At 48.6% G+C, this 25,156-nt stretch overlaps 1 protein-coding gene across 1 annotated transcript in view; it reads right to left on the bottom strand.

Annotated features, from left to right (window-relative positions):
- The window catches only part of LOC115100869 (cytochrome P450 2G1-like), a 52,617-nt gene extending 30,965 nt beyond the window's left edge, over positions 1 to 21,652 (bottom strand). Inside the window, exons 1-2 of the mRNA XM_029619883.1 lie at positions 21,430 to 21,652; positions 10,741 to 10,903 (exon numbers count right to left, since the gene is read on the bottom strand). Of these exons, the coding sequence (XP_029475743.1) occupies positions 10,741 to 10,903; positions 21,430 to 21,609 (343 nt within the window). The 5' untranslated portion in view covers positions 21,610 to 21,652. The remainder of the gene's footprint in view (positions 1 to 10,740; positions 10,904 to 21,429) is intronic.
- Positions 21,653 to 25,156: the final 3,504 nt, after the last annotated feature.

Raw genomic sequence — 25,156 nt, 5'->3', positions numbered from 1 at the left:
AATAACTCTGGCAAGGCAGGAGGTATGGATATTGTTTAAAAATACCAACTTGCTAGCACAGATAATATGCATTCCAAGCATTAAAAAGGTCAAAGGAAGACCAAACAATTGCCAGAATGGTGAGCTGACAGAGGCAGTTAAAGCCAAAAGGGCATCTTTCAAAAATGGACAGACAGAAATGAGGAAAATAGGGAGGAGCATAACACTGGCAAGTTAGATGTAGAACAATAATAAGACAGGCCAAAAAAGAATGGGCTAGATTTTAAAAGCCCTGCGCGTGTAAATCCTGTCGGATTTACGTGTGCAGGGCACTCACGCGCTGGCGTGCCTATTTTGCATAGGCCTCCGGCGCACGCAAAGCCCCGGGATGCGCATAAGTCCCGGGGCTTCGTAAAAGGGGCGGGAGGGAACGTGTCCGGGGCGTGTGTGGGGTCAGGGGGCGGTCTGGGGTGGGTCCGGGGGCGTGGTGATGGTTCGGGGGCGGGCCAGGAGGGCGGTCCCGAGTCCCCCGGCACTGCGGCCTGTGCCGGGGGATGCCAAGGCGGCGCGCGCAAGTTACGCCTGCTTCAAGCAGGCGTAACTTGCACAACAAAGGTAGGGGGGATTTAGGTAGGGATGGGGAGTAGGGTAGATAGGGGAAGGGAGGGGAAGGTGGGGGGAAGCGGAATGAAAGTTCCCTCCGAGGCCGCTCCGATTTCGGAGCGGCCTCAGAAGGAACGGAGTCAGGCTGCGCGGCTCGGCGCTCGCAGGTTGCCGATTTTGTGCAGCCTTGCGCGCTCCAACCTCGGTTGCGCGAACTTATTTAAGATCTACCTCAATGTGAAAAGTAGCTTGTCATAGAGGTAAAAACTAATAGTAAGATCTTTCTCAAGTACATTTGAGGCAAAAGGCCCGTGAGGCAGTTATTTGGACTCCAGATAACCAAAGGGTAAAAGGCATGCTCAGAGAAGAGAAGGAAATAGAAACATTGAGAGGTCCATATTCAGTTACAATCTAACTGATCAAGTTAGCCAGATAAATATATCCAGCTAACTTGACTGGGATATTCCACGGTGCCAGTGCATCGCAGAAAATACCCGGCTAGCCTAACTGAGTATATTTAGGATACAGGCGTAGAACTGAGAGGAGAGACAGTAAAGAGAGAGCTTTATTTATTTATGTATTTATTTGTTTATGAACTTTTAATATACCGACATTTGTAGAACAAATCACGCCGGTTTACAGTTAACTCAAAGAAAGAAAAATGTACAATTAACAGGGGTGGGGCGAGGGGAACAGGCGAGAAGGGGGAGAAGAGGTGGGCATGGACGAAAGACTTAGAGTAGGATGCCGAAAAACTAAGTTAAGAGGAGGAAGTGGATAGGAAACCAAAAATAACTATAGGAACTTACTAACATTTACATCATGGGAGGATTGCATAAAAGAATTGGACTAGCTATATATATACATCAAGTAATGTAAGGCGGGTTCTGCGAGGCAGGGTGGGCATTGTCTAGGTCTGGTTAGTATCCGGGTAGGCCTGTTTGAAAAGCCATGACTTGATGCCTTTTTTAAAATTGCGTAGGGATGGTTCAAGACGGAAATCGGTGGGAAGGGAGTTCTAGAGGGTGGGGCCAGCAATGGAGAGAGGGCATCCTTATCTCTTCTCTACTTGTCTGGAATGCAGATGCGGCTGCAGGCTACTTCCTGTATGTGATATTGTTTCTGCTTTTCTGTGTCCCTGTTAAGAAAAGCTGTCCCCTCCCCAGGCTTGAGATGTGGTCTCACTCAGGCCTAACAGAGTTCTACAGGTGCTGACAGCTTTTCATTCTTACTCCACTTCTGATATGCAGGGCCGGTGCTTCCATTAGGCCAGAACTTCCCAAACTGTGGGTCGGGACCCCAAATGGGGTCTCAAAACCTCCAGCCAGGGTCACAGATACCTCAAAGGGCAGTCCTCTCCAGACATCATCAGCAGCAGAAGTAGTAGAAATCAGCATGGGATCTTTGAGCTAGCATGTACTCTCAGGTCCTGCAATGGTCCCGCCCTCACTTGAGTTTCCACATTAACAGGAAGCCATGTGTGAAGAGGGACTGGGGCCACTGTAGGGCCTGTGAGCTTTTACTGGCTCACAGATCCTGTGCTGACTTTCGTTACTAATGCTGCTGCCAGCTGCAGACCAACATCAGGCATTGGACCAGCCATTGGGGAAGAGTGGGCAGAGTGTGCACAGGTCTGTGCAGGTTATCACTTCTTCTCTATCCTCTCCCATCATTGAACTTATCTAAGAGAAAAAGGTTGCCCCTGTCATTAGTCTGCCCTCTCTTCCCACTAGTTGTCACCCACTTATTGCCTGAGGTCCAAAGGAAAATGTTGCTGCTGATCCAAGTCAAGGGGATGTTTGGATGGGGGCTGTTTGAAGGGAGGGATCAGATACAGGAAAGGTTTGAGGGTTGGATCAGTGGGAGAGGGATTGGCTATGGAAGGTGAGAGGGGGGATGTAAGAGAGGAGCTAGGGGTGAGAGTATCAACTGGGGGGGGGGGGGGGAGTACGTGAGAAGAGAGAGAGGAAGGAGATGACAGATGATCAATTGGGGTTACAAAAATGGCTTCGAGATGAGAGAGGTTCAGTGGGGAGGATGTAAAAAGCTGGAGTGGGTGAGCGAGAGGCTGTGCTGGGAAGGGGAGAGGACTGGGGGATGTAAGAGGGGATGTAAGAGGGGATCAGCTGGAGGGGCAGAGGTTGAAAGGGCCTCTGGAGGGGGATGGAGGTTGAGAGAAGGGATCGGTTGGAGTGCAGGAATGGTGAGTGGAGGGATTGTTGGAGGCGAACTATACCCCCGCTAATTAGGTTTGGTTGTCCTCTGGGGTCGTGTGAATTTTCAAGTGCTAAAATGGGGTCACATTGGCTAAATGTTTGGGAAGCCCTGCATTAGGAAAACTAGGCAGTTGCCTAGAGTGCCAAAATGTTGAGGGCAGCAGTATCCCAGAGGGGTGCAGGAGAAGGAAGTGATGTACTGACAATAGATAAGATGGGGAAGAGGGGTGCATGACCCAAAGTTTGCCTAGGCAGCCAAATACTCTTGCACCAGCCCTGCTGATATGGACAAATTTAATGATTGTTAGGATGAAATTGCTAATTGGCTTTCTGACTTAGCAAACAGAGCAAAGACTGCACTCAGTAATAACAGTTCCACCACAACGAGTGCAGAAACATATCACATAGTCCAATTTCTAACGTTCCAAACAATCTTTTTATTTTTAAATGAATGGCAACTCCACTGTTATCATATAAATACTTCAAAGGGTCCCCGCGAAACACGGGTCCATGTTGGGGGACCCTTTGAAGTATTTATATGATAACAGTGGAGTTGCCATTCATTTAAAAATAAAAAGATTGTTTGGAACTTTAAAAATTGGACTATGTGATATGTTTCTGCACTCGTTGTGGTGTAATTGGCTTTCTGACCACAAATTGCAATTAAATCCTCAAAAATGTGAGGCCATTTGGTTTGGAAGATGCAAATCCAATACTACGGTAAAGTAGCTCCCTGCATGCAAAAATACACCAGTCCTCTTGTAAATATGATCAATAAACTGTGGGCTCACCTTAAGGAGGCTTTATCTATGCCCAGACAGATACCCTTTATATCCAAGTCTGCATTTTATAGTCTCTGAATGGTTCGCATACTGGCTTCTTTTTTAAGGAAGCCAGATTTAGTGATGTTATCATGTGCTTTCATTTTATTGTGACTAGATTACTGTAATTCTTTGTACCTAGGTATTACTGAAACTGATATGAAGTAAATTCAGCGACTTAAAAATACAGCAATCAGAGTAATATTTGATCATGCTTTGCACTCTTGCGAGATTTACATTAGTTGTCTGGTCAATGCAGAGTTTAACATTTAAGACTCTTTGTTATGCTTACCGGACACGGGCGCAGTCGCCCTTGGCGGCTCTCCAGGGTGCCATTTCATTTCCTGCACTGACTGCACCCCCCGTGCTCCTCCGATGCAGTTACCGGGCCCTGTGCACCACCGAGGCTGCCTCAGGCCTCCCTCCTGCGAGACGCCGTCGGTTCCGCCTCTCTTGGTTTCTTCCTAGCGCGTGAACCACCTAGCGGGCCTTAAAGGGTCCGCAGCGGAAGTTCCTTCGCAGGTCCTCCCCATGATGTCAGAGTTTGCTGGTATTTAAACCAGCCCTTCACCTGCAGCTGGCGACTTGGATACAGGTCTGTTTCCTTGGTGTTTGGCTTTGGTTCCTGATCCCAGCGTGTTCCTGTGCTCCTGTTCCTGTCCTTCGCTTCTGCTCCAGTTCCCATTCCGGATCCTGCCTGTTCCTCTCCCTGGTCTTCTCCATTCGGATGGATCTTCTGGCTCTTGACCTCGGACTGGCTTCGGATCTCCCTCTGGCTCTCGACCTTGGACTGGCTTCGGACCCTCCTTTGGCTCTTGACCGTGGACCAGCATTCAGACCTTCTTCTGGCCTTCTAACCAGCAACCGGTGATCCTATTCTCCTACTACCTTCCGTCACCTCAGGGACCCACCTAAGTCCAGTCGGTCCCGGCACCCAAAGGCTCAACCCGCGGGGAATGGGATTGGTATTGGTGAAGCTTCAGCCGGCCCCTGTCTTCGTCACCTCCACCTCCTGTCAGTGGGATTTTGTGGCAGGCCTACCTCCCAGGTAGCATCAATCCCGACACAGGCCAAGGTTCCACACTTCCACCAGGATCGCAACAGCCAAGTCCATGGATTCGGCGGAAGCCTCTGCCTTACAGGCAATCCCTGATCTGGCGCAGAAGATTCTAGAGCAACAAAGAGCCCTGGAGGCTCTGGTGTCCGCAGTAGAACGACTCAACTCCCACTTGGATTCTTCGGTTCTGGCAGCCCCGTCAGTTTCTTCGGCACCTGGGTTCGCAGCGGCCATGCCAGCAAATCGGCTGGTTCTTCTTCTTCCAGGTCCCCCCCCCCCACACACACACACACACACTTCTCGGGGAACCCAGCGTTGTGTCGAGGATTCTTGAACCAGTGCAGCATGCACTTTACTCTTCAGGCTGCCCTCTTCCCCGATGACCTCACCAAAACCACCTACATACTTTCCTTGCTGGATGGCAAGGCTCTGGCATGGGCTTCTCCCCTATGGAAATGGGTGGATCCAATACTCAGGGACCTCTCTGGTTTCCTGGTCCACTTCCGCAATGTCTTCGAGGACGCCGGCCGACAGGCCACCTCTAGCTCCTTGCTCCTACACCTACTCCAGGGTTCCCGACCTCTGGTAGACTATGTGATTGAGTTCCGGACCTTGGCCACGGAGCTTCACTGGGGCGAAGATTGCCTGCACTCCATTTTTCTGGAGGGTCTCACTGCCCGCATAAAGGACGAATTGGCAGCTCGGGAGCTCCCGACTTCCCTCGATGCCCTCATCGAATTGTCCAGTCGCATCGACCGTTGTCTTCAGGAGTGATCCAGAGAGCAGCAAGCTTCCAGGAGACCTTCCTCATCTCTCTTCCATCCGTGGTGCTCACCATCTCCTGGCAGAGCGACTCCACCAAGGCCCCCTTTGGAAGAACCCATGCAATTAGGCCGAGGCAAGTTAACTCCAGAGGAGCGCCGTCGACGTCTATATACAGGATTGTCCCTTTACTGCGGAGAAGCTAGACACGTCTTGTCATCTTGCCCAGTGTGTCTGGGAAACTTCCAGGCCTAGATGGTAGATAGGGACTCCTCCTGGGCCTAACGCATCCTGCTCCCTCTCTTACGCTTCCAGTGACACTTCGGATGCCCGACCAGGACTTCCACTCGCTGGCCCTAATTGACTCGGGAGTTGGAGAGAATTTTTTCATGTGGCAACTGGTCACACACCTCCGGATTCCCGCCAACTCTGCTCCAGTTCCGCTCATCTTATCCATCCAAGGGAAGCCCTTGCCGGGCCGAGTCTCTCATGTCACCGGACCAGTTAAGTTCCGCACAGGCGCCTTGCATGAGGAGACCTTGACTTTCCACATTATCGACAAGGCGATCCACCTCATAGTCCTGGGCCTTCCCTGGCTCCAACGGCACTCTCCCCAATTTGACTGGCTGTCTTTATGTCTCTCTCACTGGGGTCCTGCCTGCCATGATGCCTGCCTGACGGCTGCATCCCAGCAATCCTGCCTAGCCAACACGATCCTTCTTCTGGGGCTTCCACCCCAATATGCATCTTACGCGGATGTCTTCTCCAAGGAGGGCGCCACACTGTCCCCATATGACTGTGCTATAAACCTGTTACCCGGGACGGAACCACCCAGGGGTCGAGTCTTTCCTTTATCCAAAACTGAGACCAGAGCCATGTTGAATTATATAAAGGAGAACTTGTCCAAGGGCTTTATCCGGACTTCTAAGTCCCGGCGGGGGCAGGGTTCTTCTTTGTAGCGAAGAAGGATGGGTCACTGCGACCGTGTATCGATTATTGCAGCTTAAACGCCATTATCCAAAAGGATCGATACCCGCTGCCCCTCATTTCGAAGCTCTTTGACCGTCTTCAGGGGGCTTGCATCTTCTCGAAACTAGATCTCCGAGGGGCGTATAATCTGATCCACATCAAAGAGGGCAATGAGTGGAAAACGGCCTTTAACACAAGAGACAGCCATTATGAGTACTTGATCATGCCGTTTGGACTCTGTAATGCGCCCGCTGTTTTCCAGGGCATGATGAATGAAGTGTTCCGAGACATGCTCTACGACTGCGTGGTCATTTATCTTGACAATATTCTGATCTTATCCCGTGACCTTCAGACCCATCGCCAGGATGTTCTATGAGTCCTTCAACGCCTCTGAGACCATCAATTATTCGCAAAGCTGGAGAAATGCTCCTTCGAGAGAGAGAGCCTGCCCTTCCTGGGCTACATTGTCTCCCATCATGGGTTTTGGATGGATCCAGAAAAACTCTCCAACATTCTGAAGTAGCCCCAGACAGTGGGTCTCAAGGCCCTACAAAGATTCCTTGGCTTCGCCAATTATTATTGAAGTTTCATACCCAACTACTTGACCCTGATGGCACCTCTGACTGCCCTGACTCGTAAAGGAGCTAACCCCAGGCAATGGCTGCCCAGTCGGCCTTCTGTCGCCTGAAAACAGCGTTCCTCAGTGAACCCTGCAACCAACACCCGGATCCCCTGAGACCCTTCATTGTGGAGGTGGAAGCTCTTCCGAGGGAGTAGGGGCTGTCTTAAGCCAACACTCGTCCACTGGGACCCTACATCCCTGCTCCTTTTTTTCCAGATGATTCCTTCCAGCGGAGATGAATTACGGTATTGAGGACAAGGAGCTCTTGGCCATAAAGCTAGCCTTCGAGGAGTGGCGCCCTTGATTGGAGGGGACCCAACACTGCATCACTGTATACTCTGACCACAAGAATCTAGAGTACCTGTACCAGGCCCAACTCCTAAATCCACGTCAGGCCAGGTGGGCCCTTTTCTTCACCTGCTTCGACTTCATCTTACAATACCGACCTGCGACCCAAAACATCAAAGCCGACGCTCTCTCCCACTCCTCCATTCCAGACGACACTCCCAAATCACCGAATCATATCATCGACCCGCCCGGGTTCAACTTCTGGCCACCTCTATGGTACCTACTGGGAAGACCATTGTATCCCACAAACTCCGCAAGAAGGTCCTTCGATGGGCTCATGATGCTCGAACTGTGGGGCATCCAGGGCGAGCTCGTACTTCAGCCGCCATCCAGTGATTCTATTGGTGGCCTACCCTGCGTAAGGATGTTCTAAGTTATGTGGATGCCTGCCATGTATGCGCCCAGCAGAAGACACCACCCGGACACCCCTGGTGCCTACTGCAACCTCTACCAGCCCCCGAAGAACCCTGGATGCATCTCTCTACAGATTTCATTATGGATCTGCTACCATCGGAAGGCAAGATTACCATTTGGATAGTAGTCGATTGTTTTTCCAAAATGGCAAACTTTGTCCTGCTCCCAGACCTACCGTCCGCTCCGCAACTGACACAACTATTCATCTAAAACATCTTTCGGCTCCACGGACTTCTCAAACACTTAGTCTCTGACTGGGGTACCCAATTTACTGCCAAATTTTGGAGAGCCCTTTGCAAAAAGTTTGATATTTCTCTGAACTTTACCACAGCAAACCATCCCCAAGCGAATGACCAATCGGAGAGGACAAACCGCACCCTGAAACAGTTTCTCCGTGCTTATGTCAACCTGCAGCAGAATGATTGGGCCACATTATTACCCTGGGCTGAGTTCGCCCTCAACTCTCACGTCTCCTCCAATACGAAGTTGTCTCCTTTCCAAATAGTTCATGGTAGACAACCACTCTCTCCGCTTCCGCTGCCGCTAACAGTTCCGTCTCCTACAGCTCAGTTAACTGTGCAGAAGTGGCAGCGCCTTTGGGAATGCACACAGCGCTTGTTACAAGAGCCTGGTCATATAGCCAATCGGAATGCGGACACCCATCGTAGACCTGCTCCTCAATTTCGGCCTGGTGACAAAATATGGCTCAGCACGCGGTTTATCCGCCTGAAGCTCCCATCCATGTGCCTGGCCCCACGCTACGTCGGTCCTTTTCCGGTTCTCTGTTAGATAGGCCCAGTGACCTATCAACTCCGGTTACCATCATCCTTGAAAATCCATAACTCTTTTCACATCTCACTCTTGAAGCCCTTAGTGCTTTCTTGGCCAACAAAGAAAACCCCTGCACCACAGCCGATAGTGTCAGCCGATGATGCCACATGCCAAGTGCGGGAGGTGCAGGACTTAAGAAAGAGGAGCCGAAGATGGGAGTACCTTCACGCCTGGGAAGGCTTTGGGCCGGAGGAGAACTCTTGGGAACCACTTGACAACATCCTGGACAAGGGTCTCTTACAGCAATTTCATGCCTCTCACTTCAACAAGCCCAAACCTCCTGGGGGGGGGCGTAGAAAAGGGGGTACTGTTACGCTTACCAACCGCGGCCGCCCTCGCTGGCACTCCAGGGTGCCGGTTCACTCCCGGCATTGACTGCACCCCTGCACTCCTCCGATGCAGTTACCAGCCCCTGTGCACCGCCAGGGCTGCCTCAGACCTCCCTGCCATGAGAAGCCATCGGCTCCGCTTCTCCTGGCTTCCTCCTAGTGCGCGCCCCACCTAGGGGACCTTAAAGGGCCCACAGCGGAAGTTCCTTCGCAGCTCCTCCCCGTGATGTCAGAGCTTGCTGGTATTTAAACCTGCGCTTCACCTGCAGCTAGCGACTTGGATACAGGTCTGTTTCCTCAGTGGCTTCGGTTCCTGATCCCAGCGTGTCCTTCACTTCCACTCCAGCTCCCTGTTCCGGATCCTGCCTGTTCCTCTCCCTGGTCATCTCCCTTCAGACGGATCTTCTGGATCTCAACCTCGGACTGGCTTCAGATCTCCCTCTGGCTCTCAACCTTGGACTGGCTTCGGACCCTCCTTTGGCTCTCGACCATGGACCAGCATTCAGACCTTCTTCTGGCCTTCTAACCAGCAACTGGCGATCCTCTTCTCTTACCATCTTCCGTCGCCTCATGGGCCCACCTAAGTCCAGCCAGTCCCGGCATTCAAAGGTTCAACCCGCAGGGAATGGGATTGGCATTGGTGAAGCTCCAGCTGGCCCCTGTCTTCGTCACCTCCGCCTCCTGTGAACGGGAACCTGCGACAGGCCTACCTCCCAGGTAGCGTCAATCCCGACACAGGCCAAGGATGCACACTTCCACCAGGATCGCAACACTCTTTCTGGCAAGCCTATCTTGGTAATTTATTAATTTCTTACAAACCTGCAAAAACATAAGAACTTAAGAAATTACCATGCTGGGTCAGACCAAGGGTCCATCAAGCCCAGCATCCTGTTTCCAACAGAGGCCAAACCAGGCCACAAGAACCTGGCAATTACCCAAACACTAAGAAGATCCCATCCTACTGATGCAATTAATAGCAGTAGCTATTCCCTAAGTAAATTTGATTAATAGCTATTAATGGGCTTCTCCTCCAAGAACTTATCCAAACCTTTTTTGAACCCAGCTACACTAACTGCACTAACCACATCCTCTGACAACAAATTCCAGAGCTTTAATGTGCGTTGAGTGAAAAAGAATTTTCTCCGATTAGTCTTACATGTGCTACTTGCTAACTTCATGGAATGCCCCCTAGTCCTTCTATTATTCGAAAGTGTAAATAACGATTCACATCTACCTGTTCACGACCTCTCATGATCTTAAAGACCTCTATCATATCCCCCTCAGCCGTCTCTTCTCCAAGCTGAACAGCCCTAACCTCAAACATTTATATTATCTCTAATGGAGCTATTGAGATTACCATCGCCTCATGAAATTTTATTAGAAGAAAGAAGGGACTGTATCTTTTAATATCAGGCCCATCTTATTTGGAATTCTCTGTCACTGGATTTCTGAACTGAAAATAACTTTCAGGAAACTGGTTAAATCCTGGTTTTATACTCAGGTTTCACATTTACTGTGATTTTTATGACTTTTAGTATGTATACTAGTTTTTCTTTTTGGTTTTTATTTGATTTGTTATGTTTTTGTCTTGCTTAATTTTTGTTAATTTGCTTTTGCTCTAATATTGTATTTTTAGAAAAGTATTATTGTACACAGTTTTGAAAAATTTTCTTTAAAAGCAGTATAGTAAAATCAACATTGCCATTATCATTACAAATTGGCTGCCAGAGAAGAAATGCATGCAGTAGCTTTTCACATCTGATCAAGAGAAATATTAGTGCTTCCTCACCATATTCAGTGAAGAACATTTTAAATCCTGGAGTGCTTCCTCGTGCACCAAACACATCTGCATTGTCGATGAGTGCCTCCTTCACAGCATCATAACCATTTAGTACCAAGACTGGCAGGGTTCCGAAATATATCACATATGCTGGCCCATACTTCTTGTGCAACTGTAAAATACACACAGAACGTACCAGGTGAATTTGTAAAGGAGTTATACATGTAAATGCAACATACTATTGTAGCAATTTTCAAATGCCATTTACCCATGTTAAGCGTACTTAATCCAGGTAAAACCCATTGATAATTCATTGGCATATATTGTTGCAATTTTTAAAAGCCCACTTACACAGGTAAAGTGAATTTACACATGTAAAACCCAGTTTTAAGTGTGCAAATGCTTTTGAAAATCAGGCCCTATGTACATAAGAAGTACAATGCTGGATGTTGGCTTGATGGCTAAGTGGCAGTGGCACACTGCTGGGTGGAAGATATAGGTTTGACTCCCAGTTCAAGTCTTCCCTCTACAGCATTCCCAGGTCTTCTGTTCTTCAAGCAGTCCAGGGCTGGGGATTTTCAGATGCAGGCTCTATTGCCCCTAGTGGAAGGGAGTCCAAGTTGTGGCACAACAGTGACACTTAGTGGCAGGAGTTAGGGCCTATGCTTGTAGAGTTCCAGAAGATGCCTCGATGCATGGCACCCAGCCGAGGTCTGTCACTGCAATGACTGGACTAGTTGAGTTAGGAAGGGATATACAACAGAGGGGGAAAATCCCAGGTAGTTGCAAATAAACAAGCCCCAGTTCTGATTGAGCTGGAAGCCCAAAGAAGTGGAAGAACTCTTGGGCCTCCCCGCAATACAAGAAGTGCCATGCTCTGTCAGACTAATGGTCCATTGCGTCTTCATTCTGTGTCTGACAGTGGCCAATCAGGATCACAAACTAAGAGATCCATTCTCTTCCAGAAGTAAGAGGTGGAGAAACCCAGGTCTACTTGTCTAATAATTGTTAATGAACCTGCCCTCCAAAAACTTCTCCAAACCCTTCCTAAACTCAGCTATACTCGGGCCTTAACCATATTTTTCAGCAAAAATTCTCTAGTTTATTTGTATATTAACTAAAAAATAATAATTTCTTAAATTTTATATGACAGGATCCTAAATCAGGTTCTGGTAAACAGAGTTCTATTTTTGGAGAAATTCCAAAGAACGTCACTTAACCAATTATTAGTAGGTTATGATGATGTGTTATTATGACTAAAGGTTAGTGAAAGGTTTTGGTATATTTATTTAAGGGACCACTAGGGGCCTTTACAACATTCGTGTGGTGACACGATAGGCCCTAATCCCAGTTCCCTCCCAGTCTGGAACCCTGCAATCATGGACCCTGAAACTAGCCAATAGGTGTTGCACTTAAATAATGACGACTCCATCCTTCCTATAGCCTGTGCCTCCACAGCATCCCCAGCTCCAGTAGACGTAGGGAGCAGAAGACCCAACTGGGGGATCAACAGAGGACCTTCCACATGGCAGTGCACAGCACAGCTGCTGGGCCAGCCAGATTTATTCTATTTGGTGTAGAAGGTGATTTCTGATATTTTAAAACTTGATTGTAATATTACATATCAAATTATTTTTAAGTGTGCTGTATTTTGTAATCTATTACCCAATAATCAGAAACTACTTGTTATATTGTTTTCCTTTGCAGGTAAATAGATCTTGAATAATAGCCCATGCATTTGTACCTGGAGACTTTAGCCCTAATTTTCAAAGCAGACGTACATAAGTCTGCTTTGAAAATTCCTGGGTTACACAGGTACATGTGTTGTTCCACACACATGGACAAAGATGCACCTGCTCCCAAATTCCTGAGCAAGTGTAACTTTCTGAGTGACATTTACATGCATTTGTTTGAAAATCCAACGTATGCACATAAATGCTTTTCCTCCTCCAACTCCAACCCCTGGAGCATCTAATGCAAGTGTGTAGGAAAGCACACATGTAATTGAGTTGTAAGAGCCTCTGTACATGTACTCCTCTCCTCTCCATACAACTTTCCCCCGGATCATTTTCCAAAGCCCATTTACATGCATAAGCCTTGTGAAAATTCCCCCATATGCATTAACCTTTGGTTACACACTCTAAATATGATTCACAAACATGAAACCTGGCGGATGGAAAGCAAAGTAGAATAAGTAAATGTCTTGAAATTTGGAAACTTGTGGAGCCTTAAACTGGATCAGAGGCTTGAGAGTGAGTTTATTTTCTTTAAATTATTTCACGCTCCCTCTTGTTGCAGGGATATTATTTTGGAGTTATATTCTGGTTTTGTGTTTATTTCTCTGTATTTCCTACATTTTGTATAACAAAAAAACACCTGGAATTAAAAAAGCAATATTAATGTTAAACACTGTGCAGATAAGATAATGCGATACAAAATATATAGATTGCCCCATTAGTTATTACTATAGGTATAACAGATGTGTGTGAAATATCACTAAATAGAGTAAATGCAGATGCAAATAACTTAAGTGCCATTCCAGAGATACAGTTCAGTTTTGAGTAGGTGGTGAGATTACTTCACACACGTGTGTCTTGCATTCTCTTAGTTAATATATCGTCATACCTTATGCATGCTAAAATAACATTTAGAAAGTAACATAGTAACAATGGCAAAAAAAGCCAACAGTCCATCCAGTCTGCCCAGCCAGCTTCTCATGGTAGTAACTGACGCTCCCTGCAGGTTACCCCATGTTTCTGTTGATGATAGTAACTGCCCCTCTGTGCAGGTTGCCCCCAAGCCTTATGTTAAAGGCAGCAATAATTACAATCGAAACCAAACAACTGTCAAACCCATTACAAACTTATTGTTGGTAATGTTTATACAGGGTAAGGAGCCTTCATGATAGTTCAGACAATGCTGCTTGAACATGCTTTGCTTTTCGACTTGGCCGTAGAAGTGGTCCTGTGTTTTACCCCTAATATCTGCATATCAGTACCCTGGACTGTAATAGACGGGATCCAGCATTATCTGTCATCTGAATACTGAGCTTTATCCCTAATGTCTGCATATCAGTAGCCCAAACTGTAAAAGTCGAGGTTCAGTGTTGGCTGTTGTCTGAATCCAATTCCCCTTTCTCCCCTACTGTTGAAGCACAGAGCGAAGTTGCATTTGCGTCACAAGCAGCAAGGCTGACTGGTTAAGGGCGGTAATCTCTGTGCCTTCTGTTAAGGGTCGTAACTGCTACTCCTTGCAGGTTTCCCCCATGCAACCTTTTCTTCATTTCCAACCCAGTCCTTAGGGATCCACAGTGTTTGTCCTGTGCCTTTTTAAATTTGTTTGCTGTTTTCATTTTCACCACCACTTCCGGAAGGGCATTCCCGGCATCCACCACCCTCTCCGTGAAGAACTATTTCCTGACATTGGTTCTGAGTCATCCCCCCCTGGAGTTTCATTTCATGACCCCTATTTCTACAGTTTCCTTTCCAATGGAAAAGGTTTGAAGCTCGTGCATCATTAAAACTTTTCAGGCATCTGAAGGTCTGTATCATATCTCCCCTGCCCCTCCTCTCTTCCAGAGTATACATATTCAGATCCTTCAGCTACTCCTCATAGGTCTTCCAATACAGACCCCATGCCATTTTGGTTGCCTTTCTCTGGACCACCTACATCATATCTCCTGGAATATTGAACACAGTGCTCCAGGTGAGGCCTCACGAAGGATCAGTACAAGGGCATTATCACTTCCTTTTTCTTACTGGTTATTTCTCTCTCTATACAGCTCAGCATTCTTCTGGCTTTCGCTATTGCATTGTCACATTGCTTTGTTGCCTTTAGATCACCAGACACTATCACAGCAAGGCCCCTCTCCTAGTCCGTGCACATTAGCTGTTCACCCCCCATCACATACAGCTCATTTGGATTGCTGCTCCCCAGATACACTACTCTGCACTTCTTGGCATTGAATCCCAGTTGTCAAATCTTTTACCACTCTTCCAGCTTTCTTAAATCACTTTTCATTCTCTCTACTCCCGATGTGTCCACCTTGCTGCGGATCTTAGTATCATCCGCAAATAGACAAACGTTACCTTCTAGATGCATTAACGCCTGTTCTGAAAGCAACTTATTAGATAGCCCCACAAAGGATTATTTTTCCCTGTCATGGTTTTGAGAGAATGTGAACCCTGGGCCGAGGTGAGAGATGACTCCGCCCACAGGGAGGAGCCCTGTGGGCCTCACCGTCGGTAGGCTTGGTCTCGAGAATACAGGACACGGAGAGAGAGTTTATTATGGGGAAAAGAGGTAAAGCCTGCAGAGCGGGAGAGAAAGTAAACACAGTTCTGAGCAGTGTGGGTATACCCCAATGATGCAGCTGATAATGATGGAGATCTGGTAGTGGCCTATGGAGTGGGGTATGCCAGGGTGTTCCCACGGTGGAATGAGTACCTCAGGTTACAGATCCGGTAGTGGCCCGCAGTGCGGGGTATGCCGAGGAGTCTGAGCTGGTAGAGAAGGCTGAGGTATAGGCAGTCCAAGGAGCTCTAGTGATGCAGCAGGAACTTGCTGCACTGGATGAAATATGAGGACTTGCTGGAGAGAAGGGGTAGTTGCCTGAGGCATGGAGTACACCACAGATGGAGCCAGCAAGCGGTAGTGTAGAATACGAGTAGTACTCACAGATGGACGTCCCAGTAGCTCCGAGGCAGTGGGTCGGCAGTCACAAGAGCAGGTAGGCCATCCAAGGAGCGGATAGCCAAGAGTGCAGATGAGCCCTCAAGGAGTGGGTACTCTGAGCACCGAAGGCCCACACAGGAACAGGAACAGGAAGTCCAGGTATCAAGTGGATTCAGGAACGAGGAAACTCCTTGCTAACACGTCTTAGCCAAGGGCCAGTCGGGTTAAGTACGGAGGGTGACTGACGGGAGGGGATGCCCCCGATGTTCCCGCCATGACTTGTACTTAAGAGGCCCTTGTGCGCTTGCGCACCCTAAGTAATACCAGGTTCAAGATGGCGATCGGCAGCACCCATGCTGTCCTGAGGACGCCGGGGAGGTCGGCTTTGGGTTGGCGGATACCGCCATTCGTCCCAAGGTTGACAAGACAGGGAGAAAAGATGTGAGCATGAGAGGTCGCAGCCGTCTGTGACCGAAGGGCATAACAGTACCCCCCTTCTTAGGGCCCCTCCCTGGGGGTTTCGGTTTTCTGGGGTGAGCCAGATGAAATTGCTTGATGAGATCCTTGTCAAGGATGTTACTTGCCAGTTCTCAGCTGGTCTCCTCTGGGCCAAATCCTTCCCAGGATATGAGGTACTCCCAGTGTCTCCCACGTTTCCGTACGTTGAGTATGTCTTCCACCTGGTAGATGATGTCTTCTTCCGCAGCAAGGGGTTGCGGATCAGGTGTTTTCTTAGAAAATTCTGATAAGACGAGCGGCTTCAACAGAGATAAATGGAAAGTGTTGTGAATTTGAAGTGAGGATGGGAACTTCAAGCTGTATGTCACAGGACCCAGGCGGTGGAGGATAGCAAAAGGCGCAATGTAGCATGGCGCAAATCGTGCAGAGGGCAGTTTAAGGCGTATGAAGCGAGTGCTGAGCCATATTCTGTCTCCGGGTTGTAGTAGCGGAGCTGCTCTGTGGTGTGCATCATAAAATTTCTTGGCCTGCTGTCCTGCTTTCTGCAGAAGGCCTTTCGTATGTTCCCATACCTGATGCAGCTCCTGAGCCGAAGCCTGGGCAGCAGGAAAGGATACTGACAAGGGTATCGGTAATGGAGGTAGTGGTTGACATCCATACACGAGCTGGAAAGGCGACGATCCAGTGGAAGCTGAAAGGTATGAATTTAGTGTTAATTCAGCCCAGGGAAGCAACTCAGACCAGTCGTTTTGTCTGGAGTTGACATATGATCTTAGAAACTGCTTGAGTGTGCGGTTCGTCCTTTCAGTTTGCCCGTTAATTTGCGGGTGGTAAGCTGACGTGAGATCCAGAACATTGCCGTGAATTGAACCCCTCTATTGGAGAGGATATGCTTCGGCATGCCATGCAGACGAAATATGTATCGAATAAATAGTTTCACCTGTTCTGGTGCCGTGGGTAATCCGGGTAGTGCCACAAAATGTGCCATTTTGGAAAAGCAGTCTATGGTGACCCATATGGTATTGTTACCATTGGACACAGGCTAGTTGACCACAAAGTCCGTGGCTATGTGCGTCCAAGGTTCGCTTGACAGAGGCAATGGTTGGAGGAGTCCCCAAGGGCGGCCTGCCGGAGGTTTTTGTCTTGCGCAGGTCGAGCATGACTCCACGTAGGCTTTTACGTCCTCCTTCACAGATGGCCACCAATAGTACCTCTCAATGATAGCCAAGGTTCAAGATTGGCCGGGATGCCCTGCGAGCAGGGAGTCATGGGCCCACTTGAGAATTTTCTACCTAAGAGTTTGAGGGACCACCGTCCTCCCGGTGGGGACCGTGTGAGTAGCCAACAGCATCCTTAGCGGGATCAATTATATGCCATGGTTCGTCTGGAGCGTCCTCAATGGCAAAGGAACGTGACAGTGCATCCGCACGGGTATTTTTGTCTGCCGGGCAATATTTCAACAGAAAATCAAAATGATTAAAAAATAGGGACCATTGGGCCTGCCTGTGGTTCAGGCGTTGTGCATGACATAAGTATTCTAGGTTTTTATGGTCCATGTAGACTGTTATCTGATGTTGTGCCCCCTCGAGCCATGGGCGCCATTCCTCAAATGCCAATTTGATGGCGAGTAGCTCCTTGTCTCCTATCCCATAATTTCTCAAACGCCGGGAAAAAAAAGAACATAGGTGGAGTGTTTGGGTGTCGCTATGCTGACTCAGGACAGCTCTTACTCCTACGTCTGAGGCATCCACCTCGACAATGAATGGTCGTCGGGGATCTGGGTGGTGAAGACACGGCTCTCGGAGAAACGCCCTTTTGAGTTCCTGGAAGGCGTCTACAGCTTCTGGAGACCACTGAGAGTGGTTGGCTCCCTTTCATGTCATGGCTGTCAGAGTTGCGGTGAAGGTAGAATAGTGATGGATGAATGAGCGATAATAGTGAATCCAAGGAAACGTCTTAAGGCTTTAAGACCAGTTGGTTGGAGCCAGTCCTGGACACTTGGTTTTCTGTGGGTCCATTTGGAACCCCTGACTTGATACCACATAGCCCAAAAAAGGAACAGACTCCTGTTGAAACGAGCACTTCTCAAGTTTTGCAAATAAACGGTTCTCACGCAGCCTCTATAGAACCTCTGTGACGTCTCTTTGATGACTTTGGAGGTCTTGGGAGAAGACCAATATGTCGTCTAAATACACTACTGTGCTTCAGTACAGCATGTCTCGAAGGATGTCATTCATCATATTTTGGAATATGGCAGGGGCGTTACAAAGGCCAAAGGGCATGACCAAACATTCAAAATGGCCGTCGTGGGTATTAAATGCCGTCTTCCATTCGTCTCCTTGACGTATGCGAACCAAGTTGTATGTACCCCTAAGGTCCAGTTTCGTGAATATTTTGGCTCCTTGGAGCCTATCAAAGAGTTCAGTGGTAAGGGGTAACGGTCCTTCACTGTAATTTCATTAAGTCCACAGTAGTCTATACATAGGCGAAGGGATCTATCCTTCTTACCCACAAAAAAGAATCTGGCCCCAGCCGGTGACTTGGATGGGTGAATAAACCCCTTCTCTAGGTTCTCTTGAATGTAGGCCGACATGGCCTTAGTCTCGGCCAGAGAAAGCGGTACACCCTTCTTTTGTGTGGCTTGGAATTGGGTTTCAAGTTGATGGCACAGTCGAAGAACCGGTGAGGCAGAAGAGTATCGGCTGCCTTCTTGGAAAACATGTCTTGGTATGACGAATATTGTGGTGGTAGGCCAGGTAGGGATGTGGTGGTTGTCATGCAAGGCATAGGCTTTACCTTCTTCAGGCACTTTTCATGGCAAGTTGGTCCCCATTGTGACAATTCTAGGATGCCCCAATCGAATTGGGGTTTGTGCGTCTGTAACTATGGTAGCCCGAGCACCACTGGATGTATGGCCTTATCCAGCACTAAAATCGAGAGGGTCTCAGAGTGAAGAGAGCCCGTGCGTAGGCAGATGGGTTGCATAGAGAGGGAAACCTCACCAGGCAATGGCTTGCCATGTATAGATGATAGTAGCAATGGCGTAGGTGTCCGAACGGTGGGGATTCGTAGGTGCTCTACGAGTTGTCTGAGTATGAAGTTTCCACCGGCACCAGAGTCCACCAATGCTAAGGTCTGGAACTCGAGGGTCTCTGAGATTATAGAGACTGGAAGTGTGAGTGGAGGAGATGGAGAAGTTAGACCTAGGAAGAGTCCTTCGGCGGTTACTAGGCCTGCAGGTTTCCCAGACAGATGGGACAGGAGTGAACAGCATGGCCTAGTTCGCCACAGTATATATAGAGACCTAATCTTTTGTGATGATGTCTCTCTTTGGGTGACAGGCGGCTGCGGCCTAGTTGCATGGGTTCTTCCTCCTCGAGACTGGGTGCGGCAGTGGTCTGAGTAGCTGGCACAGGACAAGAGCGTGTAACCTCAGATGCAGGTTTCTTATGTCCCTTTAACTCTTGCGATCATTCTCATAGGCGACGGTCAATTCGCCCTGCGAGGTCAGTAAGGGAGTCCAGAGTCTCGGGAAGTTCACGTGCTGCTAATTCATCAATGTGAGTATTGAGACCTTCTAGGAAAATAGTCCTGAGGCAACCTAGGTCCCAATGCAGTTCCGAAGATAGAGTCTTAAAATCAATGACATAATCAGTCAGTGATTTGGTACCTTGCTGTAGGTGCAGAAGAGCAGATCCAGTGACAGTCTTCTGAGCGGGATCATCAAACACAGACCGGAAGAGATCCAGAAATCCAGGCAAATCACTGAGAATTGGATCATTACACTCCCAGATAGGGCTTTCCCGTCTCATAGAGACAGGATATACGTGGTCTTGGATACTGCATTTGGAAAATAAGTAGGCTGTAGAGAAAAGTACATACAGCACTGGTTTACAAAACCCCTATATAACAGGGGATCTCCTGTAAAGCGAGTAGGAGCAGGCAAGGGCACTGACGCTCGTGCAGGTAGCCCCAGAGGTGAGGAAGTGTCCTTGTCAGGCATCATAGTAGAGTTCAGCTGAGAGTTTAGCTGATTGAAGGTGGTAGCCAGAGTCTCCAAGGTCCTTTGTTGTTCAGCGAGGCATTGGGCAGGGCCAGGAATGGCTTGGAGAGCTGAGACCTTAGCCAGTTTCATGGAGTTAGCAATCTGTTATGGTTTTGAGAGAATGTGAACCCTGGGCCGAGGTGAGAGATGAATCTGCCCACAGGGAGGAGCCTGTGGGCCTCACCGTAGGTAGGCTTGGTCTTGATAATACAGGACATTGCTGGAGAGAGACTTTATTATGGGGAAAAGAGGTAAAGCCCGCAGAGGGGGAGAGAAAGTAAACACAGTTCTGAATAGTGTGGGTATACCCCAATGATGCAGCTGATGATGATGGAGATCTGGTAGTGGCCCGAAGAGCGGGGTATGCCAGGGTGTTCCCACGGTGGAATAATTACCTCAGGTTGCAAATCTGGTAGTCGCCCGCAGTGCGGGGTATGCTGAGGGGTCTGAGCTGGTAGAGAAGGCTGAGGTATAGGCAATCCAAGGAACTGTAGTGATGCAGCAGGAATTTGCTGCACTGGATGAAATAGGAGGACTTGCTGGAGAGAAGGGGTAGTGGCCCGAGGCACAGATTGCACTGCAGAAGGAGCCAGCAAGCAGTAGTGTAGAATACGAGTAGTACTCACAGATGGACATCCCAGTAGCTCAGAGGCAGTGGGTCGGCAGTAACAAGAGCAGGTAGGCCCTCCGAGGAGCGGATAGTTAAGAGTGCAGATGAGCCCCCAAGGAGCGGGTACTCTGAGCGCCGAAGGCCCACACAGGAACAGGAACAGGAAGTCCAGGTATCGAGTGGATTCAGCAATGAGGAAACTCCTTGCTAACTTGTTTTAGCCAAGGGCCAGTCGGAATTAAGTACGGAGGATGACTGACATCATCAGGAGGGGACGCCCCCGAGATTCCAGCCATGACGTATACTTAAGAGGCCCTTGTGCGTGTGCGCGCACCCTAGGTAATACCAAGATCAAGATGGCAATTGGCAGCGCCCACGCTGTCCTGAGGACGCCACCATTCATCCCAAGGTTGATGAGACAGGGAGAAAAGAGGTGAGCATGAGAGGTCACAGCCATCTGCGACCGATGGGCATAACATTCCGTAAGTGCATCACTTTGTACTTGTTCCCATCAAATTTCTTCTGTCTTTCCATTTGGTGCCCCAACCTATTATCGATTGGTTAATTTGTGTTTGGGAGGAATACATGATGGAAAAATGTAGAATGCCTTCTGAAGTTGGGGTGATATGGAGGTCTTTTACAAAAATAGTGGATATGAATACTTTAGAATAGAATGGTGGTTCTTCCTTTGAAGGCCTTTTTTTGTTGATATTAATGTTTTGATACAGTTAAGGAAAAAAGGCGATCTGTAATATGCTTAATATGATATCTTTTTATTTTACTCTGCTCCAGTCATTCATATCTATAGACTTGTAGTCCCTGCTTTTCTTAGAGAAACTGCAACTAAGAGGCTATAGATGTAGGTAGGGGGTAAATCCAGGAGTAGCTCATCCTTACCCTTGTGACTTACCTTTCTGAAGGACTTCAGCATGTCAGTGGGCTTCACCTGCAGGATGTTGCCTATGAAAGGCAGAGGGGTAGGACCCGGAGGCATCTTCTTCCACTTCTTGATGCTCCTCCATGCTGAGAAAAAGACGAGGAAGGATACAGAGAAGATGAGGAGTAGGAATACAGAATCTCCGAGGACCATTTTGTCAGTGTGGAAATTGTTGAGCTCAATTCCGGGCACTGAGGGAGCAAGGATCTTTTTATAGCTTGCTAGGGCAGTCAGGGTTAGCAGAGTTCATGGGAGGAACTTTAAACTTGACACACCTTGATAAAGAGATGCTGGCAGAGTTCCACTTTCGTGCTCAATGCAAGCAGGGGAGGGCCAGATGAGTTCAAGCACCCAGGTCAGAAAGAGAGATAAAGTTAACAATATCACAAATTAGCAGAAGCAAAGCAATGGCCAACACTGAAAAATGGCTGGAACACCTTGTTTGGTTAAGTTGTGCTTCACCTGGGCTTTCTCAAACATCAGCAAAAGCAAAATGCCTCCCCTCCCCCAGGGTTTTACAGAGTTATGCAACAGCACAGGGACATTTCAACTCAGCTGACTTCTGAATTGCCCATGTCCACGTGCTTCTTTAAAAACAAGCTGTACTTCTGTGTATTGCATGAGATGTCAAAAGTCCACACGATGACATTCACCCTCCTACCATGGTTAAATAAATTGACATTCAGAATTTTTAAGCTCCACCGTGTCCCTTAATTTTTTTATGCTGTGTGCGCAAAACAGTTCTCGTGTGCATAGAAGTCAGCTTTTGAAAATAGTTGGGGATGTTGAACACAATACAAATTACAGCACCTCAGGTAAAAAAGAAAAAACAAAGCACAGCGGGTGGTGAGTATGACTGACCAGCCTGTATTTAATGTTCAGAGAGAAGCAGATAATGTGGACAAGGGGAGGGCTCATGTCACCAAAACAAAAGCCAGGGAAGACTCATAGTGCTCTCAGTCATTCTTCTCCCCAATCCCAGCTCAGCCCCACCAGTCTCCTCCCCCCCCTTCCCCATCCCCTGCAGCTCATCCACAGTTTCTCCCCCATTCTCGCTGTCCCTATCACACTCTCTCTCAAACCCCCTTTTCTCTCACCTTCTTGTAATCTCTTCTTCCTCCTCTCCCATCTTATCCTCTTTCCCCCCTTCCTCTCCTTCCTCCCTCTGCTTGTTTTAAGTCTCCCTCTCCTGCAGGGCATACTTTGAATTTTATATGTGGGGCCTGCTCCATTCCCTGTATCCCCTTAGCTTGCTCTGCTACCCTCTCTTCTCTTCCCATTCTTCCATTCCCCAACAGGTTCCTCATCCCTCCTTAGCCAGCTCCCTTCCTCTTCTTGGTTCACCCCTTCCTCTTCTTGGTTTACCCCTCCCTGCACTGCTCCCCACCCCTCACCCCTTCTCAGCACATTAGGTTTCCCTTTATCAACAGGCTCTGCTCACCTCTCAGTTTGTGGATCCCCCTCCTCTAGAGGCTGGGATAACTTTGTAAATCTGCCTTCCTGGAGCCCAGGTACATCTTTTTTTTTCTTTTTCTGCAACTGGTCCTGCCTCCCCATTCCCTGCAGCCCTTCTCCCGGCACTCACAGATTCTAGGCCAGAACCAGTCCCATGCCTGCAGAGTCCACACAAGACAGCTTTGCCATCCGCATGCCCTGAGCCAGAGCCGTAGCGTGCCTATGGCCAATATGGCCATGGCCATAGGCACCACTACCCAAAGGCGCCAAGGAGAGTTGTGTGGCTGGCGGGTCCTCAAAAGAAGAAAAAGCAGAACCGCCCCATCGAAATCAACTGCGTGGTCGGCGTGGCCTTAGTAAGTGGAAAAGCAGCGCGGCCCTGCTGGCAATGCTGCTGATTCTGGCAGGGCCGCGCTGCTTTTCCACTTACTAAGACAGTGCTTAAGATGCTGTCAATTTTGGCGGGGCTGCACTACTTCGAAGGAGGAGAAGCGCGCCCTGCCGGAAGTTGTCCAATGCCTGTTGCCGGAAGTTGTTCCCTTGGCCACGGAGGCTGAAGAAGGAGACTGCTGCTGCCTGCTAAGTCAAGGGAAGTGAGTGAGAGAGCATGTGTGTGAGATAGTGAGAGAGCATGTGTGTGGGAGAGTGACAGAGCATGTATGTGGGAGAGTGAGAGAGAGCACGTATGTATATGAAAGGGAGCATGTCTGTGTACAACTACCCTAGTTATTCTCTGCCTGCTAATCCATGACAATTTCAGTGCATCAGAAAATCAAAAGATCCAAGGTATGGATAACAGGGAATTTTTTTAAATCCTTATTTTAATTGTTGGGTGTTATTTGTTGTGTCTGTTTTGAAATATGTTTTTGATGTTTGGAAGATTTTTATATAAGTATTTAATTAGTGAATGTTATTGTATTCATTCATTGTTTTGAATTATTCTTTTTATTGGTATGGTTTTACTAACTTTGTTTTATGAGGAATAGTAATGTTTCTGGTTTTTTCATTGTTGCAGTGCATACAGAATTTGGCGTGTTGCGGCTGCCAGTTCAGTTTTTGTCTGTACATTTCTATTTATACTGTATGGTCTCTTTATTCTGTATTTTACATGTATGATTGAAGTGAGTTATTCTGTTAGTGTGAGGTTTCTATATAGGGATCTGTAGCAGCTTGGATTGTTCTGTTTTCCTAATAGGGGGTTTATTACTATTTTAGGCCTGGTGTAATATTTATAGTATTAACTTTCATAGGTAGGGTTGTTGCTGTTTGAGTGCTGGCAGTTAGTGCTGTTTTGATATAGAAATTCTTTTTTTCTCATGGCTCTCTGAGGGTTAAGCCCATGCACAAGATGCATTATAGTAGGACTAATACCACATAGTTTCCAAGTGTCTCTTGCTTTTTTGCAAGGTTTTCTGGTTGGCATCTCAGCAGTGCATCTACCTTATAAATGGCCTGTGACCGACGGCCCGCAAATGCGCAGTAGAGACCAGCTCTACCGCGCATGTGCGGGCGAGCACGTCGCTCTGAGGCAGCTTCAGAAAGAAAAAAAAATGGCGGCGTCCAGTGGCAGCAGCGGCGGTACCGGCAGCGGGCGGCGACGGCGGTAGCGAGCGGCGGCGGTGGCGACGGCGGTAGCGGGCGGCGACGGCGGTAGCGGGCGGTAGCGAGGGAGGGAGAAGAGAGAGAGAGGGAGGGACGGACTGAGTGGGAGGGAGGGACGGAGAGAGAGAGTGGGAGGGAGTGACTGAGTGAGAGGGAGGGATTGAGTGAGGGGGAGGGACTGAGTGAGAGGGAGGGAGGGAGTGGGACTGAGTGAGAGGGAGAGGGGGGACTGAGGGAGGAGGGGGGGCTGGGGGAGGGAGTGGGACTGGGGAGAGAGAGGGAGGGAGTGGGACTGAGTGAGTGAGAGGGAGGGGGGAGGGAGTGACTGAGTGGGAGGGAGGGATTGAGTGAGGGGGGGGGACTGAGGGAGGGAGTGGGACTGGGAGAGAGAGGGAGGGAGTGGGACTGAGTGAGTGAGAGGGAGGGGGGAGGGAGTGACTGAGTGGGAGGGAGGGATTGAGTGAGGGGGAGGGACTGAGGGAGGGAGTGGGACTGAGGGAGAGGATGGAGGGAGTGGGACTGAGGGAGAGGATGGAGGGAGTGGGGACTGAGTGAGAGTGAGTGGGACTGAGTGAGTGAGAGGGAGGGAGAGAGGGGGGAGTGAGTGAGACTGAGTGGGAGGGAGGGACTGAGTGATAGGAGA

The sequence above is a fragment of the Rhinatrema bivittatum genome, chromosome 11 (genome assembly GCF_901001135.1).
Source record: "Rhinatrema bivittatum chromosome 11, aRhiBiv1.1, whole genome shotgun sequence".
Classification (NCBI taxonomy): domain Eukaryota; kingdom Metazoa; phylum Chordata; class Amphibia; order Gymnophiona; family Rhinatrematidae; genus Rhinatrema; species Rhinatrema bivittatum.
This window is presented reverse-complemented; position numbering and strand designations above follow the sequence as displayed.